This window comes from Mytilus edulis, chromosome 14 (genome assembly GCF_963676685.1).
Source record: "Mytilus edulis chromosome 14, xbMytEdul2.2, whole genome shotgun sequence".
Taxonomy (NCBI): Eukaryota; Metazoa; Mollusca; class Bivalvia; order Mytilida; family Mytilidae; genus Mytilus; species Mytilus edulis.
This window is the reverse complement of record NC_092357.1, coordinates 31877236-31896693: the sequence shown is the minus strand read 5'-3', so window position 1 is coordinate 31896693 and position 19458 is coordinate 31877236. Positions and strand designations below refer to the sequence as shown.

The 19458-nt window shown below is 32.4% G+C and overlaps 1 protein-coding gene across 1 annotated transcript; it reads right to left on the bottom strand.

Moving 5' to 3' along the window:
• Positions 1 to 1460: 1460 nt before the first annotated feature.
• On the bottom strand, positions 1461 to 18754 carry LOC139502494 (prolyl 4-hydroxylase subunit alpha-1-like). The gene is made up of 14 exons (XM_071291978.1): positions 18428 to 18754; positions 16902 to 17056; positions 15771 to 15919; positions 13420 to 13608; positions 12520 to 12571; positions 10139 to 10326; positions 9611 to 9775; positions 8270 to 8343; positions 7186 to 7303; positions 6590 to 6640; positions 4896 to 4970; positions 3456 to 3524; positions 2625 to 2721; positions 1461 to 1702 (listed from the first exon to the last, which is right to left on the bottom strand). The coding sequence occupies exons 1-14, from the start codon at positions 18616 to 18618 to the stop codon at positions 1608 to 1610; spliced, it is 1668 nt and encodes a 555-aa protein (XP_071148079.1). The 5' UTR covers positions 18619 to 18754; the 3' UTR covers positions 1461 to 1607.
• Positions 18755 to 19458: the final 704 nt, after the last annotated feature.

Here is a 19458-nt window from a genome sequence, read left to right as displayed (position 1 = left end):
TAGTCATCAATTTCTGTGTCATTTGGTCTCTTGTGGAGAGTTTTCTCATCGGCAATCATACCACATCTTCTTTTTATATATTTGATTTTTTTTAATGTTTGTTGAGTGTGTACGTTTAAACAAAGGAGTAGGTTCAGTAAGACCCCATTTTTGGCCCCAAAATATAGTAGTTTTACAAAATGTTAAAATGTTATCTTTAAGCTATTTATTGGACAGTATGCTTCTGCTACATAAGTATGGGCTGTTTTTGACAATACAATGCACATATATCCGGTACTAGCATCATTAAGTCGTGCTAAATTACTGATATCTTCACAATTTTAGCATTTTAGTTAAATTTTAGACGGTTTCCGTCTTAAAAAAAAAAAGCCGCATTTGTGTTCATTCTTAATTTCATTATAGTACACGTTTTGTACGAATATCCTATGGAACACTTCATTTGTTCCAAGGCTCTGATGAGTTCTTTTTATTATGGATTATTAGATGCATTAATATGGATACAACGAATACAACTGATATTTACAGACGGACCGTTAAGTTCTATGTTCCCCTGCTGTATTGTTTATCGGTTCAGTTGCCAGGAAAATGACTCTTACCTCATTCTGATAATTATATGCATATTCATGCGATATCATTAAGAATAAAGTATACAAAATAAATATGGCAAAGCCAAAAAAAACTTCTTATATTTATATTACAGGATTTAACAAGTAAAGAAACAGATGTTAAAGAACGATGCACACATATAGCATATCTATAATACTAAAATAACGAGGTCCAATGTGTCAGCCTTCATCGGGTAAAAACGACAAATCAAAGAATTCAACTTTATATATAGCTAATATAGGACAATGGTGTAGATTAAAAATCACACCAATCCAGACCCTTTTGTTTTCCACATAATTAATATTGCCAATAATTAACAAGTTCCGGGTCGAACCCGATACCGATACCAATAGTATATTCACCTGTTACCTATTATCTTATCTGTATGTTCCGCATCTGACAGGCGCACCACCAAAGTTTAACGGTGTGTTTAGGATTTTGCTATATACACGGGTCATAATCACAGGGTTGACACTACTAAATTCAATAATTGTGAAATCGTTCCCTATTGTAGTATTTTAATCAGTAAGACTTTCTAAGATAACAATACGAATACTAAAAATCTGGACTTAAATAAGGCGTATAGGTACAGTTTTCAATTTGTTAGCGGGCATGACTTAAAACAGCGAATCAAAGAATTCAATTATTTATAACTAATATAGGACACTGCTGTTGATTAAACAATACTCCATTCCAGGACCTTTTGTTTTCCAAATAATTAATATTACCAATACTTGATAAGTTTAAGGTCGATGGGTTCACACAGAAAGAGTTTGAAAGCAGAGAAAACTGTGTATCTTATAATCGGCATGACTTTATCAGATGACAAAACCAATACTAAAATAAGGCTTACGCATAGTTATAAACTTTAATTCAGTCACGGACCCGCGATATCACGGGTGTGTTCTAGTGCTTTTGAAATTAACATGTTCAACCTTTCAGTGTATTTAAGTTTTGATTATCAGCTACAGACTATTAGATAAAATAGTAGTGTTAGTATGCTATAAATGTGTATCTTGTACATGTTGAAAATGCTGGATTAGTTCACAAGGTTTTTTAAAGAGTTGTCCATTTTCTCGAATCCATTTATTGCTCACTGTAGGAAGAAATAGAATGAATACTGTTCAATGTTCATTCATATATCAAAACCAACAAACATGCATACAAAGTATTACAGATACAGATTTGTAAGACATAATGATTTTTGAATTTGACTTTCATTATTATAGGCCCTGTTAAATAGTAAAAAAAAAATCATCGGTGAACACCAAGACCTTGTTGATAAATTTTCCGTATCAACATCACAAATAATACATATGCAGTTGTTATCGAATAGTTCGTTTCTATGAATGTTGTATTGGCGTTTGTTTTTGTTGCCCTTCGGTGTTTCTGTTCTTCGTTGTTTCCTCTTATAGTTGATGTGTTACCCTCGGTACTAGTTTGTTACCCTGATTTGTTTTCTCTCGATTGATTGATGACTTTTGGACAGCGGTATACTTCTTTCGCCTTTATTTAAAAATCCTTAACTTTCAAAGTACGCGTGTTAAAATCTGGTCTTTGTCAATAATGTAGAGCCTTTTATTTCATCCTAATACAATTATTACTATATCATCATTCTTGAAATATCACCAGTATTAATGTCAATATTTTCTAATTGTGTTTCCCATGATATGGAATATTATGATTATTTTCTGTTGTTATAATTTAATTTTGGATGTAACGCGTCTTCTGATTGGCTGACGTTGTTTTGTTTATCAGCTCATAGACATGATTTTGTCATGTGAACGTGGCGTCATCAACGTTTTTTCATGGTTTACTCCGGTTTCAAATGGAATTTGAAATTAAGTTACAAGAAATAACTATAATATTTTTTCTGTCTATTCGAAATAACAAAACAAATGTGATGCACACTTTAGAATAACCCTCTACCGGGGAATATTCAATGTGCACCACATTTTTTATGTTATTTCTTCATAGACAGAATAATAATACAGGTATTTACTAAATTATAAACTAACCCCATTTTGATCCAACAAGTACAGGACATCCTGCATGCCACATTCTAGTGTCTACATCACCGTTATGATGCATATTATACCAAAACGCAGCGGACCCCTGAAGATAAAAACATTGTTCCATAGTAGATTATAGCTGAAGACAATACATACACGTTAAATTCGTGACTTGGTTGTTATCATGTATGAACTATCCAACCGATCACTAGCAATTCGATATTCATATTCTAGCTTTGTCAGTAAATTTTCGATTTATGAGTTTGACTATCTCTCTGGTATCTTTTGTCCCTCTTGTAGTCCAAATAACGAAAAATGTAGTATACGATAAGTTTCAAATACTAATACTCATATTAAAAACAGAAATGTTTGTACAAAAAAAATGTACTTATCAGCAAAAAGATTGTTCATTAGATATTGACGTTTTTACCAACCAAGCTGAATGACGTTTTCTATTCGAGTTCATGGAATAAGAAAATCAGGACACATATTTAAAAGAAAAAAAAATAATCGAGTTGCATTGACAATAAATTGTAATGTTTCATAAATTGAAATTTAAACGGGTGCAATTTGATTTGTATAATAACTCAATGTTATTAAAACACAGAACATTTGTAATTACTAATCTAAGAAGGATGTAACAACTCTTTTGTTAACTTGTTCTGAAATAATTACATTTGCCATAGTAATTCCTGCTTACAGATTTTTTAAGGTGTGTATCATTTCGACAAGACCAAAAGGTCACGAAAAGTTTTAGAACAGAAAGTAGCCCAGAACGTTGTCAAATGTTAGCAATGCAAGGACAAAAGATCTGAATTCTTATCAAATTAATATTACCTTTTTAACCTCTACCCTGGCATTTACTTTAGGAAACACAGTTGCCCCGCCATACATTACATCAGAAAGCTAAGGAGACCAAAACAAAAAGAATGTGTTGTAGTTATGCCATTTAGATCTAATCGTTATGCTTCACTACAAGTGAGGAACAGTTATTCTTTTTTCTGCTATATCGATGTATTTTTTATAATGATATCTTGGGAAGAAAATATAATATTGAATATATGACAAGTAAGTAAATGATTATGTGATGATAATTCACCGTTTCAGAATCTAATGCATTCTGGGTAATATTTTCAAAAGTGTACACCAAAGCGTGGTGATTGGTTTAAAACGTCCTAAACAATCGAAATTCAACCAATGACGTAACGTTATTTTCACTTTGGGGTACGAACAATGAAATTACCCATGATGCTTTAGATTCTGAAACGGCCAATTGATTATTGATCGAAACAATTTCTGTGTGTATATAATGATTCTAACAGTTCTGCTAAATTCATTGAATTTGAAAAAAAACCCAATATTGACAATTATATAGTTATGCATATATATTTGTTATGGGGCCAGCTGAAGGAGGCCTCCGGGTGCGGGAATTTCTCGCTGCATTTAAGTCCTGTTTGTGACCTTCTGCTGTTGTCTGCTCTATGGTCAGGTTGTTGTCTCTTGCTTGGTGTATATGTCAGGTTGTGATTCGTTGTTGTAGTGCTTAAAGTTATAACACAATGTTGAATGGTATATATTTGACATTTTTACCTATAATGTCTGTTTGTTTTGTTCACTTATCGTTGTAAATATAATGGAATTTGATGCGACTGTCATACAACTGAGAGGTTTAGCCAGCTATAAAACCAGGTTTAACCCTTCATTTTGTATATAAGAAAATGTCTGTAACAAGTCAGGAATATGACAGTTGTTATCCATTCGTTTGATGTGTTTGAGCTTTTGATTTTGCCATTGGATTAGGGACCTTCCGTTTTGAATTTCCTCGGATTTCAGTATTTTGTGATTTTACTTTTTTCTTCTTTCTATTATGTATAAAAAGATTAAAGGAAGAAATTATTTTTTTATGATAAACAGGTATAACGATTATTGTGTTATGGAGATCTAAAAGGAATGATTTTAAATTTGGCGATCATGACAATAATTATAACAGTTAAAATAGTTACTGAAATAACCGTGGTTATATGGTTATGGCCAATGCTTTTATCAATGTTATATTTTACCTAATGTATAGAAGGCATATCAGTTCATGTATCGGATCCACAAAATTTATTAAGTTTATTATTTTCTCTTTTTTGCAGACCGTTTTCTATTTATTGTATGTTTATAAATATTTTTAATTCGTTCATCATTTGACTTTAAAACTGTTCAAGTGCCACTGATGGCGTTCGAAAATATTAGCCTGACATATGAGGCGAGTTTTAATACTACCATACTCACATAAAACATAACTGTTGCTATTCTGTCCCCAGATTCAATTGTATCAGGTCCTGATGATTTGCCGGCAGCTTCATACTGATTAAAAAAAAGAAGTATTTCATGTACAATGCTGACAAACTCACACATAGGGTATGCATACTACATACATGGCATATGATGAGTCTTACATAATGCAAAAATAAAAAGTAAGAAACCAAAGTAAAATGTCAGCACTTTGACAACCAGGATACTTGACAAAAGGACAAACAATGACCTAAAAACATTACATAGAAAACAAAGCAATGAACAACAGGAATATTGATGAAACCTTATAGGCACTCGGTCAAAAGTTTACCAGGATTGATAAACAGTTATTTTTATGATGATTAAATATGGTTATAAATAAATGTTACAATAATGAGACGTAATATGATATGATTGTCAATGGGAAAACTATTAACTAATAAAATACAAAAGGACAATACGTGATCATTTACCAATCCAAATACTGCATTCTGCATTGCGTTAGTCTAGTATTGTATAGTAAACTACTACAGATGGTACAATCCTAACCTAAACATAAGTTAATCTTAAGAAAATTTAGGTAGACTTTTCAAGTCCTATCCTTGTCAGACCATTCATAGTTCTGGTTTTGAAGGATTGCTGCAGACCAGAAAGACATAAAAGACTCGTGATCAGGTATGCTGTTGATCTGTCCTTCTAACATGTCTACTATAAGACAGACCAGTCATATAAGGCAGGGGACAAGTTTGCTTTTTATTCGTATCTATGGAATTTTTTTTTTTTTTTTATAAAATTTGTTCGTACAGGCATGTGCTGATACACAGATGCTATTTATCAGTTAAAGCGGTTCTATTTACTAGTGAACTTCAGATCTTGTTAATTTATCGAGGAGCAGACCAGACAAAAATTAACTTTTATCAGAACAGGTATGCTTGTGGCGATGTTTACTGTTCCAAGTTACTTTCATCAGTCATAAATGCTGGTGATCAAGATAACAAGCTTGAAATGTACTCATCTGCAATTACACCGGTCTAACAAATTGTGACAATTCAAAAAACAAAACCAAAAGTCAAACGACTGTCACACTCTATATTTCATACTAGACGATAAAAAAAAATCAGAACATTTCCAAATAAAGTTTTAAAACCACAAAGGTCAGCTGTATATCAATAACATCATAGACGAGATATAGACGGGATATACACTAGGTCAATAAAGGCAATAGTAGTATACCGCTGTTTTATAGTCATAAACCGATTTAACTGAAATAAATTTGGGTCACAAACCAAAACTTAGGGAAACACTTCAACTATAAATGGAAAATATTAAGCAAATGATGATTATTGTAGGAAAGAAGAAAAGAAAAATGGAATCAATTATAGAGATATTAATCACATAACACACTTTAACGTTGAATTATATTATAGGGTAACAAACATTTAACTTCAAAAGGGGGAATATGGTTTGTCCTTATTTGATCTGCAATTTGACGAACAAAATTATTGTAGTCAAGCAGATGACAATGACAAAAATATTTTGAATCCCGACAGCATATAGTGTAAAATATTGAAGGAGAAAAAAATTATTAAAAGCGTCGAAAACAAATAAAAGATATTCTGGCTCAGACAAAAAAACCATTCCCCCCTTGAATTTTAATGGTTGATTCCTTATAAATACAGCCCATTCCCTACCATTGCATCCAGATGGGGTCTGTACATTCCACCAACTCCATAGTTGAGTACCTTTTAAACATACAATTTCAGCAATTAATAATATATTAGGTTTAACAGATAAACCGATTATTCTTAATTAAAAAAAAATAGACGATGAGTTTTTGTGGATGATTCATTGGAAAATTTAAGTCATTTTTTATCAATTTTACGCCAATTGTGATAACATTACGTGAGTGTAACTCCATGTTACAGCATATCAGTTAAGCAGGAGCTGTTTACCATTACAGAGCATACACGTAACGTAACGTGTTCGCTAAGCGTTAAAAAAAGCTTTTGAACTCTGTTATAAATAATGGTATATAAATAAATGAACTAAAAATGGCAAAAAAGGTCCGTGACCTTGTTTTTGAGATATAAGACATTGAAAATGTGCGGGAAATAGATCTCTCTACACTTTTCATACATTGAACATCGGCATTTATTTCAAACATTATGAACATATAACAAGGATTTTATAAGATTATAAATATGTCTTTTGAACTAAACGTATATGTAATAAAATTATGAAAGGACTAGGAGTTTTTTTTTCATAACGTTATTTTCTGTATACATACCTGATACATTTCTGTGTTGCTGAATCTTTCCTTATATTCAGTTTCAAGTCCCGTTATCAATTTTACACGTGATGTTATTTTTTTTAGTTTTGAATAATGAATGTCGGATAACCAAGCCCTAAATTGAAACAAACATAATCGATAAATATGCACTTTATTGAACAGAATAGCACTTTACTCCGAAACAGTCAAGACGTCAATCTACTGAAACTATTCATAAGCTTGCATCAAATAGGGGGACGCAAACAGAGAGATTTGTCATTGAACGGCAATCATTTATTTAAAATTTCAGCCATTAACATTGGGGGACAATAACTCCTTTCTTGACAATACATTTTTTCTGTTTGTATTTTCTATCTATCTAGATCAGGTCGTTGTTTATTCTGGTTTGAAAAAAGTTCCTTGAGTTATTTTGTCATGTGTAGGTATACAACATTGCTAATCCGTTTGGTATATTTTGCTTTTTAAAATCCTTACTTTAACGTTGATAGCCAGAATGAAAACACAATCGCTAATCAAGGGCAATAATTGCTATAATGAGACAACTGATGTACTTTTTTGGAGATCATCTTTTGGTGATTATTTCTTTTTTCAATATTTAATTTTTAAATGATACAAACAAAAACGCAAACTACATGTATAAGTAAAAATTTGACATTTGATTTGACATATTTGATTGATAGATATTGATCTTCAGATTTGCTGCTATCCGTAAACTGTATACGGTTGGCAAAGTCTGATTCTGATGGCCAAGTAGTTCCACAAGGAGAAGATGTATTTAAAAGTAAAAACGGATTATTGATTGATTGGTTTTTTCTACTTTCAGCGCTATTGGCTATTTCGTGGTTGCTAAAAGAAGCCGGATTGCCCAGAGGGAACCAATGACCAATATTGGAGCCAAAAACTACTGCCAACTGCGGATTTCGAACAGGCAACCTTAGTGTTAACAGGCTTGTGATGCAGTAGTACCGCTCGGCTTAAATGTTAACAAATAAATGTTTTTAAATTTTGAAATATATTTGAGATACTTTTGCTGAGTGGTTTGATATTTATTCATAGTTTTTATGTTCGCAGCTAAACTCACGTCCTACTTATTCTGTTTTCAGCTTCGGCCATAGTTCCTTTATGGTTGTCTTGAAGAACGGTAGATCTTGTCAACTAAAAGTAAAAAGAAAAAAACCCAATAATCTGTTGCTATTAATTGATCGCTGTTCAGTAGTTGTCGTTTAATGATTTGATTTGCGTTTTGGTGTTTTAACGCCACTTTAAAGCACCGCATTTAGGCTATTGTCGTTTATTGATGTGGTTCATAGATGTTTCTCGTTAATTTCTTGTTTTTTCTATATAGATTACACCGTTGGTTTTCATGTTTTTGTGGTTTTATCGGTATAGGAAGATGTGGTATGAGTGCCAACGAGACAACTCTCCATCCAAGTAACAATTATACCATTATAGGTTAAGGTACAACCTTCAACACGGATCCTACCAGGCTCTACACCAGTAATACATACATGTATATTACGTTCAAAAACGTCCCAACAGATACGGGCATAGTGAACGAGTTCTGAAATAACCGTAAGATGGTGCCAAAAGAACATCACAATCCAAAAAAAGAAAATTAACAATAGGGAACGAAAAATTGTCCTTTTTTCGTAAAGGAGTAGGGGCATTAAGGCCTGGTTTTGGCCCAAGAAAATAAAATGTTTGATAACTTTTTCAAATTAGCACATAATCTTAAGAAATGCATAGGGTCAAGAAATATAAATGAAAAACATTAAGATTCTTATGTGATGACGTCACAATTACGTCATAATATGTACTGTTTTCACAAAAACGAAGAAAATTCAGAATTTATGCAGTTTTCTATCTTTATTTCTGTTGTGGAAACATTGTGCGCAGCCAAGAAACAACAAAATAATTTAACTGAAGCTTTATTATTACTATTGACAAAATCTCAACAAATATAAAGTTGTTTCTTGGGTGCGCACATACTTTTCCAATCGAAAATATACTTAAAAATTTGATGAAAAACAAGGAAAATCACAAAATTTTACAAAATATGCAAATTAAGGCATGATTTTTTGCCATGGTAACTTGTTCAATGTCCAAATTTTTTTTTCTTTTTCTGAATACCTTCTACCTGAGATACTTTTCAGTAATTTAAAAATATGTATGATAACTTTTAAATTTGCAGTAATTTTTGGGCCAAATAAGGGCCTTATTGCCCCTACTCCTTTAGTATCGAGTTTTCCCGTTAGAAACTTGTCTTTATTCAAGCAACGAATACATCAAATCTCCATGTGTCGTCTATCTACACAAATAAAAGGGTGATTTAAAAATATATTTAAATTAATTAATGATATGTATATTAAATTATATAAATATCACCAAATATAAGCATAATTTTTAACTCAGTTTCACTTACCATTTCGCTGCTTGTATTCCGTAAAAAGGCGATTTCATTTTCAGATATGACGTCGTGAAATAAATAAATATGTGGCTTTATATTCGCCAATTCAGCTTTTACTAGGAATAATGGAATAGCAGTCGTCTTGTAGAAGCAAAACAGCTTGGATAAAGCTTTTTGACTCTGAAAACAAACAAACAAAACAATCAAATTTAAAAGTTTGGTTGTGTAATGTATTTTTTACTACTCTGAAAGTGATGATTTTTTTTTTGGAATAAGGGAAATCATTTAAGAAACGAAATAGGAGTACAGCATAGCCGTCACAACTTTTTTGGACTAAGGTTTTCTGTGGCGGCCATTTAAACATCGAAAAGCAGAAACAATATGTAGGACATATTGCAAACAAGTAATTCAAGTCTATTTAGGAAATTTTCTTTCTCAGAAATAAAGCAACATATCAGTTTGTAAATATCAATTATTATGTTTATACTGATGTTTAATTCAGGAGGAACATACCAGTAATCAGTAAACATATGCAAACATTACCTTCAAATTCTTTCTACACAAAGTTTTATATTTCCTTATCATATCCTCCTCGTAAAATATCCTCATGGATGGCATCAGCATGATGATATTTGTATTTGGTTTTTCTAAAACCGTCACATTTTCGACTATGCTATTTGCTCTAGATTGGAAGTACTTGAAATCATTCTGAAGTCTTTTATTTTCTGGTTCTAGAAGACAAAGATATATATGACAATAAATAAAATGTAAAACATAATTACATCATCCCCATAATAAAGCTTTCTCAAACATGTAAATAACGTTTGCATTATTATTCCGATGAAAACGTATAACAATATAAGGAAATTAAAAGTAAATTCAAAAATTGGTAAAGTTCATAAAAACTGAAAGAATCAAATAAAAGGAATTTATCAAACAACGGAACGAATGCAAAAACAACTAAACATCAGGCGCCGTTCGATCTATCATAGTCCACCCTACCAACGTCGGACGTTACGCTAGTTCCTATACTGTTCACGGGCTCGAATTAAACTCTAAAAGGACCTTATTTTGCTCTTGTTAGTGCACGCCAAGCGCTTATTCAGCAGGGATTAGCATAATCGTTCTGGTGGAATAACCATCCTCTGTATGTTTTTTTCTATGGAACGCCACAGCTGCCTTATGGTAAGAATAGCCATATCATTAAGGTTAGAGATATATCATGAAGCAAATGTTCTATAATATAACAACATTTGACTATAATACTCTGTCAATTTGCTATATCACTAAGATAACATTAGAGTCGATAAATTCCTGCATCTTGAAAGCGATTCCCTAAGGTCCGCAAAAAGATTTCCTTCACGGCCTTTTTTTCTCTCATTACAATCGATGTTGCTGATGAATTTCGCGTGGAATTTTCGCGGCTATTTATAGATTTGTCTTATGGTAATGATGAAATGGTCTTATGGTATGATTAAATGGACTTATGGTATGGTGAAATGGTATTATGGTATGATGAAATGGTCTTATAGTGTAATCAAATAGTCTACTGGTATACAGATGACACCTCGTGATATAGGTATTGTTAGCTTGATATCAAAATATGTCTTTATAAGATAGTTATATGACATAATAGTATGACAAAATTGTTTCATGTTAAATCGAGATGATTGTATAGTATACAAATGTATCGTTATAATATACTGAAGTGACAAAATAGTATGAAAATTAGCTTAATGTTATACTAAGATGTCTTTGTAGTATAAATTTTATCTTTATGACACAGCAATATCACATAATAGTTTAGTTAAATGACAAATCAGTATGAAAATGTAGAGCCATGTTATATCAAGATGTCTTCATAGTATGTACTATTATCTTCATAACAAATTGAAATGACAGAACAATATGAAAAGGTAGCTCCATGTTGCATCAAAGTGTCTTTAAAGTATATAAACTATTGTCAGTGATATAGCAAATTGACAGGGAATAAAGTCTGATGTCGTATAGAACATTTACTTCATGATATATCTCTAACCTCAATGATACGGCTATTCTTACCATGAGGCAGCTGTGGCGTTCCATATTTTTCCAAAAATTCATTCCCGCCGAATTGAATTGTTCTAAATAAAACGAAAATATATTGCACGACGAACGTACCACTGTCGTATGACAGACAATCAATGTTGTGTGAGCATCGTACGAGATTTGGTATTCTTGCGACAGTCGTGAGATCGTCAAACGACATTCGTGCGATGATTGTTTTATCAAAATGATTAATGTTGATACCCACGACAATGTCTTAATCGCACGACAGTGGTAAGATACTTGCACGACACAAAAACGCAGAGCAAAAAGGTGCATGTGCAATTTTCCTCTCACGTGCAATTGTCGTACGACGATCACAGATGACACGCGATTTGACCAAATTATGTCGTGGCGCTGCATACATTGTAGATGTGTTGTGTGTTCGTTGTGCCATTGCAATCTGATGGAGATTTAACTTGCACAAATATCGAAAGCAATCGTAACTACTCGGCCATTCTCCTTACGCTTAGTGTAGGCGTAACGAGATTGGCCGAGTAGTTACAATAATTATTGCATTGCTACAATATTTCATTAATTGCTCATCGGGATTTAGATACCGGGTGTATTACAGAATAAAAAAACTTATAATAAGAAAATTTGCCATTTAGAAGCACAGCTAGTGGATTATTATGAAATATCGCCACCTTAATTTTACACCCCTCCTTTTTCGAAACATGTATCAGATCTTAAATTATTGTAATGGTCATTTCAACTTCAACGGTCAGCCTTGGAGGACTGTTACGAGTTAGGCGTGAGAATTATCAGCTGTTTATTTTTCAATTTTCACACCTTTCAAAAGACATTTAATTGCATATAACATTACAAAGATATGATACCTTCTTTAACACGTTCCTTCAAAATTTCTACCGATTTCCATGGCATATTGTACTGAAAAAAAAGATATGTTTTCGGTAATGAAGTTTTTATAAAAATGGTGAAGTTATATTAGAAATGGGGAATGTATGAATATACGAACAAAAATAAAAATCTTTTTTTGAAAAACGTCCCATCTTCAACAGTTTACATAAGAACAAGTTTCAAGATTAGACAATTTTACATGACCGATGGATTAGAATTTTGTACTGTCTTAAGGTTAGATAAGAGTCTATTACCAATCATCTAGACTAGTATGCCCTGTCACTTATCAAAGTATTTTATAAGAGTAACACGGCGGTTTTTACATGTTGAGCAGCATTTGCTCACCTTTGCAGAGCACATGAGAACACTTTCAGTTTTTGGTGGGGTTCCTGTTGCTTAGTCTGTAGTTTTCGATGTTTAGTTTTTTGTGTGTTCTGTTGTTGGTGTGTTAGTCATTTTATTTTTTGGCCATGGCCTTTCAGTTTGTTTTCGTCTTGTGAGTTTGTCCCTTCAGTATCATTTCTCTCTCTTTTAAATATGGAAAAAAGGAATAAAACAAATACTAGACTAAGTATACTATTTTAGACTTGAGTACCATGGTTATCTTATGAAGAAAAAAAACCTAAGAGCTGAAATTTATATCTTTGCCAAAAAAATGTCTGAAAATGTCTAAATGACTACAAATTATGTTTGTTATGTTTGTAATACGATTATAATAACATTTCGGTTTGTATAGAAGAAAATCAAAATTCACGGTTAAACTTATAATAACACAAAATCTTTAATAACGTGAGAATAAAAAGACAAAATGAAATCTTTAATCAATTTGTAAATATTTAACTCAATTTACCAGATAGATTAATATACAATATTATTACCCTGTTATAGGCAGAGGCGATCATTCTAGACAAACGTGTTGTGCCCACGGGGCTATTAAGTAAGGTTCCGTCTTCCATTGCATGTAACAAAGCTTCTAGGAATTTTATTGAATTATAACTGTTCTTTGCATCTTCTGCTTTGTTAGAAATATAAATAACCTCCAATGGGGTCAAAGGTTCAGTTTGATACTGTGAAGAAGAATAAAAAACATTTATTATGATCGTAAATTAATGATAATTAATAAGATATTAACATTACGAAGAAGAATTCGTTATTTTTACCGGTATTGCATGGCTACTGGTTAAATTCAACCGGGTATTGTATTGACATGTTATGCTTCCACTAAGGAGGCGTGTGATTTTAGTTGTTGTTTTTTTTTCCTGCCGCAATAGACATTTGAGCGATAAAAAGAACTTTTGAGCGCCAAAAATAGGACATTTGAGCGCAAAAGAATAGGACATTTGAGCTCCGATATTTTAAGACATTTGAGCGAAAATAAAAATAAGCATACATTTATTTTTGTCCATCTGATGAGTTAAGCCTTTTTCAACTGATTTTTATAGTTCGTTCTTATGTTGTACTGTTATGCCACTGTCCCTGGTTAGGGGGAGGGTTGGGATCCCGCTAACATGTTTAACCCCGCCACATTATTTATGTATGTGCCTGTCCCAAGTCAGGAGCCTGTAATTCAGTGGTTGTCGTTTATTTATATGTTACATATTTGTTTTTCGTTCATTTTTTAATATAAATAAGGCAGTTAGTTTTCTCGTTTGAATTGTTTTACATTGTCTTATCGGGGCCTTTTATAGCTGACTATGCGGTATGGGCTTTGTTCATTGTTGAAGGCCGTACGGTGACCTATAGTTGTTAATGTCTGTGTCATTTTGGTCTTTTGTGGATAGTTGTCTCACTGGCAATCATACCACATCTTCTTTTTTTATATATAAGACATTTGAGCGAAAGAAAATTAGGATTGATGTAAATGCTCAGCATTAACCTGTTCAACATTTTCAAATCTATTTGTCTCAATATATTTATCCTCGTTAACGTTTCGTGCGTTTCCTTTCTAGATTTATCCTTTGAAACTCTGCTAATGTCTCCAGATTTTGAGTTTGCCTCATCCATGTAACGCAACTCAGATCAGATAATTTTCGAAGGACGTTGAGCTGTTTCATCATCAGCTTTACGTGTTCCTTTTAGTATTTTGTCCGCTCTATATTGGAAACCATAAACCAGGCTGATTTGTCCTTATTAGTGCATGTCGGGCAACATCTTACATTATATCTATTTTATGTACATGTATTAGCAGCATATCCTAAACTAAGCTACTACACAATTATTACTGCTTCAAACTCTGCTTTATGACATCAGGTCTCAATTTTCACAAACTAATATTACGACTAAAATTGATAGTGAATCGTGAGCAATTTTATACTTACTTCATTTTTTAAAAGCAACGCTTATTATGTAAATTTCATGTGAATATGCTTTACTTATATATTTTTCGATAATAAGATGATTTTTTTATTTTATGAATCGTTCATTTTATAATCAATATTACATTGCCTGTTTCTTTTAATTTCCCCCAAGTTATCCATACAAGTTTATACTTTAGTACACTATCATTCTCCATTTTTCATTTGATTTATATGGGGGTGGGGGGGGGGGGGGGGGGATGTCTAGGAGGAAAAATTTTGTCCTGCATTTTTTTTTTAGCTGTAATCTCTGTCCTGCCTTTTTTTAGCTGTAATCTCTGTCCTGCCTTTTTATTTTTCACTCTGTTCGGTCCTGCCTTTTTTTTTTAGTTTATCCTGACTTTTTTTTTACCTAAATTGTCACATTTTTGCAAGTGTCTCATCCTGCCTTTTTTTTTACTCAAAACTCCTGTACTGCCTATTTTTTTCAAATTTCATCCTGCCCCCCCCCCCCCCCCCCCTAAAAATTAAATGGTAGCTCCCTTTCTTTGTTTTTTATAATTCTCTATTCTGTTAACCTCATTGAGTCTGTGTATAATATACAACAAATAATAGCGTCTTAGAAATCAAATAATGTACATTTTAATTTCTTGAAATGGGTTTTAAGACCTTATTGATAACTGGCTCATTTGAAATGGAAGTAAAATCGATAATTGGAAAAAATTACTATTTGATACACACTTGTGATAATAATCAGCATTTCTTTAGAAATATTACTAAAGCTAGATTATTGAACATCGCAAATGTTGATAAATTTTATGAATGATTTCATTATAGTCAATAAACAACAGATGGGATTTTTTAGTGATAGTTTTGTTGATAAAATACACACAATTTGTTGACTATTACAAACAACAACGTGGCTTATAGACTACCTTGAATATCTTCCCGCGTAAAAAATCACGCAAATCGAACTCATACACATCCCAAAGACGAAATATGGCGTCCACTGTAGCATCCAAATCAGTCTGCTGTGGCCATCCACCAAGACGACTCTCAATCATACTCCGACTTGAATTAAATTCTAAAAAAAGTATTAATGTGCCTTTTACAAATATTTTCTAAAACCTAGATTTAAACTATTTGTAATGGAGCGGGTTCACAATATCCCCTTATTTGCCCTTAAATTTCTTGATTTTAAACATTAGTAAGGGAGCTACCATTTGATTTTTTATGGGGGGGGGGGGGGGGCTAGGATGAAAAATTTTGTCCTGCTTTTTTTTTTAGTTGTAATCTCTGTCCTGCTTTTTTTATTTTTTACTCTATTCGGTCCTGCCTTTTTTTACTAGTTTATCCTGACTTTTTTTACCCAAATTGTCATCCTGCCTTTTTTTTTTTGCCAAGATGCTCATCCTGCCTTTTTTTTAACTCAAAACTCCTGTCCTGCCTATTTTTTTCAAATTTCATCCTAGCCCCCCCCCCCCCCCCCCCCCCCATAAAAATCAAATGGTAGCTCCCTAATACAAATAAAACTTAGATGGCAAAGACTGTAAAATAATTATATTAATTGGAATAGTACAAATTCAGCCAGCTCTGCAGTATTATAAAAGTCATGCTGTCATTATGATAGTATATTTGTTCACTCTTAAGACGGTAATCATATTTTTTTCCCCAATTTATGCATAGATTTAAGTAGTTGTGGTGTCAAATGTGATTTGAAACACCAGAGGATCACCATACATTTTAATAGATGTGTATGTAATCCATATGCATCTGTTTTATAACTTATAACTCCAAGTAACGTTTTTGTTTTTGTTTATCAGAGGGAAATAGACCTTTCAAATACATAACAGCAGTCAATTTGGCTAAAAAAATAGAAACTTTTGAAGCTGTCATCATTCTGAGAGCAGCAGACAACAATAGTTTATCTAAATTAGGGTACATTATAAGTTTAAACAATATATTCAATTTAGTCGAAGATTAAATGACAACGCCATGGCAAAAATATGAATGAAAATTTGTAGTTGATTCAACACAGGATGACAATGAGAACTTAATCCCCTAACCTATTTCTGGTTCATCAATTGTACATTCTGAACACAATACAATGTCGAAACATTTCTGCCAGTCGTCAACCCATCGTTTCAATAAGTGGAAGGCATCTATCGGACTGTGTATGGGTTTTGCATCTTCAACGATCTTTTCCGTAGTTGTCAGAAATCTTTAAAAATACAAAATTTACATACATGTATGTATTCAATGACACCTTATAATATTTGAGGTCAGTGGATCGGGTCAAACTATCTAATTGGTAAAGATTAATAAAAACTTAAGTAACGGAAAACCGGATGCAGTCTAACTATATTTTGCTTAACATGTTGTGATTTAAAAATTATTGATGATTTTTTTCTTTAATGCGATCGTATGTATTATTTCTCATTTTATCATTTCTGTGCCTTTTATAACTTGCTATGCGATGTGGGTTTTATTCATCGCTGAAGGACGTGTGTTAACCTTAAAGTTATAACTTCTACTTCATTTGGTCAAAATGTTATATTTTGAAACTTACATTAAGGTGCTTATTGTCATTAAAATGTTAGCATAGATTTAAAAAAAAAAACCAAAACATAAAAACCGGCATTTTCAAAATATGATAAATATATACATGTTTAATAGCATTGAAATTGGAAATAAGAATGTGTCAAAGCGACAATAACCCGACCAAAGAGCAGAAAACATCCCAATGGGTCTTCTGCACAGCGAGAAAATCTCGTTTCCAGAGGCAGGCCCTTAAAATGTATGTACTTTATGTACTACACGTGCATTCTGTATTTTTGTTTGATGTATAATAATATTTCTATTTGAAGCCTTTTCAACTTTTTTTTTATAGTTCGTTGTTATGTTGTACTGTTACACCACTGTCCCAGGTAAGGGGAAGGGTTGTGATCCCGCTAACATGTTTAACAATCTGTATGTATGTTTCTATCCTAAGTCAGGAGCCTATAATTTAGTGGTTGTCGTTTGTTGATGTGTTACATATTTGTTTTTCGTTAATTTTTTTGGTACATAAATTAGGTCTCTTGTGGAGAGTTGTCTCATTAGCAATCATACCACATCTTCATTTTTATAGTTCAGTGACGTCATCATGTCATACTAAACACCAAAAAATATATAAAAAAAGAACTAAAATAAAACTAAACAAACAAGAGTTAAAAAAACAAAACGCTTTTTACTAGGGACTGGCGCTAAATGGCAGCGGGCTTAAACATTTTTGTGAGAACTCAATTACCAAATCAAAACTGTTTAGTAGCATTGGGATGTGTAATGCAAACAATGTATACATACGTTAAATAAGGGGGAAACAAATCCAATTGATCGCCCGTAAGGTATATTTTCGATATGTTTCTACATTTTTATTCATAATTCTAACTTATTTATATGTTTGGCTTAACCTTAAAGCATTTTCATTTGCATTTAACTAGTTAACTGTCAACTTAACTGTACGCAAACTTGTTGAATATCTACAGTGATGATAAGTACATATTTATAATCCCTGAACCACCACCAGAATCGAAGTATATGTGTGCCTTACTCTTTAAGAAATCCGTCAACGCTGTGTCCCTCGATCTCCTGTGCTGTTATAAATCTCTTAAGGGCTGAAACAAGTGCTGATTCGTTTTCAGAAAGTTTCGTCAATGTAAATATGGAGGAATAAAAGTCCGTTAACACAAATTGTAATTTTATGGTAAACACTGTGACGAATAAAATTGCGTCAATACGCATCGTAAACTTATGTAAACTGTATTTAAAGATTAATAAAAAATACTAGAAAGTAAAAACTAGATATGATATTGTTAACACATTACTATATTCAAATACTAGAAATGTAAAATCAGTTGTGATATTGTTAACGCACTACTTTGCAGTTCAAATCAAAGCTGAAAAAATAATCATAATTGTCAAAAATTGATCGTACTTGTGTGTACGTCTATTCAATGTTATATTTATAATGTCTGTGTTTATGCAACATATGTGACCAGAGTTATAAAAATAATCTACAGTATATTACCTCTGTTATATCAATTAATTTGACAAATAACTAAATAAATAATCTTTATTTAAAGAGGATGACATCAGAAATCATAACTTATCAATCTGAGGGTCATCAAATAAAACTTGCAAATCAATATAATAGTACATCAAATAGTATATATATCATTGTGAGTAGGGAACGGAAACAGGGAAGGAACGTGGCAAAAAAAAAACGACAACCCGACCAAAAAACCAGAAAGCAGCCAGAAGATGGTCACCAATGGGTCTTGAACCCCACAAACATTTTCCAGCCCCAGAGACGGGCTATTGTTCGCCCTTAAATAATCATATACATGTACATGTATACGAGTTCAACGATATAGAGACCACAACAGACTTTGAAGCAAACAAATGAGCCAAAATATATAAAAAAAAAACCAACAACATACACACACAAGACAAATATTAAATGTTTCAGATTTGAGAGAGGCGCAAAAAATCCTTTTAATTGAAATATGGGCGTAAAAAAATAGTTTTACCTCGCAACATTATTATTTGTGTGGCTGTCCCAAATCGGGAGTTTGCAATTCA

Bases quoted from the DNA above. Each gene is read 5' to 3' on its own strand.
- LOC139502494 (XM_071291978.1), bottom strand. From the start codon at position 18,618: ATGCGTATTGACGCAATTTTATTCGTCACAGTGTTTACCATAAAATTA. The intron at 13,609-15,770 runs GTAGTCTATAAG...TCTTCTTCACAG, and splicing joins TACGCGGGAAGATATTCAAG to TATCAAACTGAACCTTTGAC. The intron at 10,327-12,519 runs GTATCATATCTT...TTTGTCTTCTAG, and splicing joins GAAGGAACGTGTTAAAGAAG to AACCAGAAAATAAAAGACTT.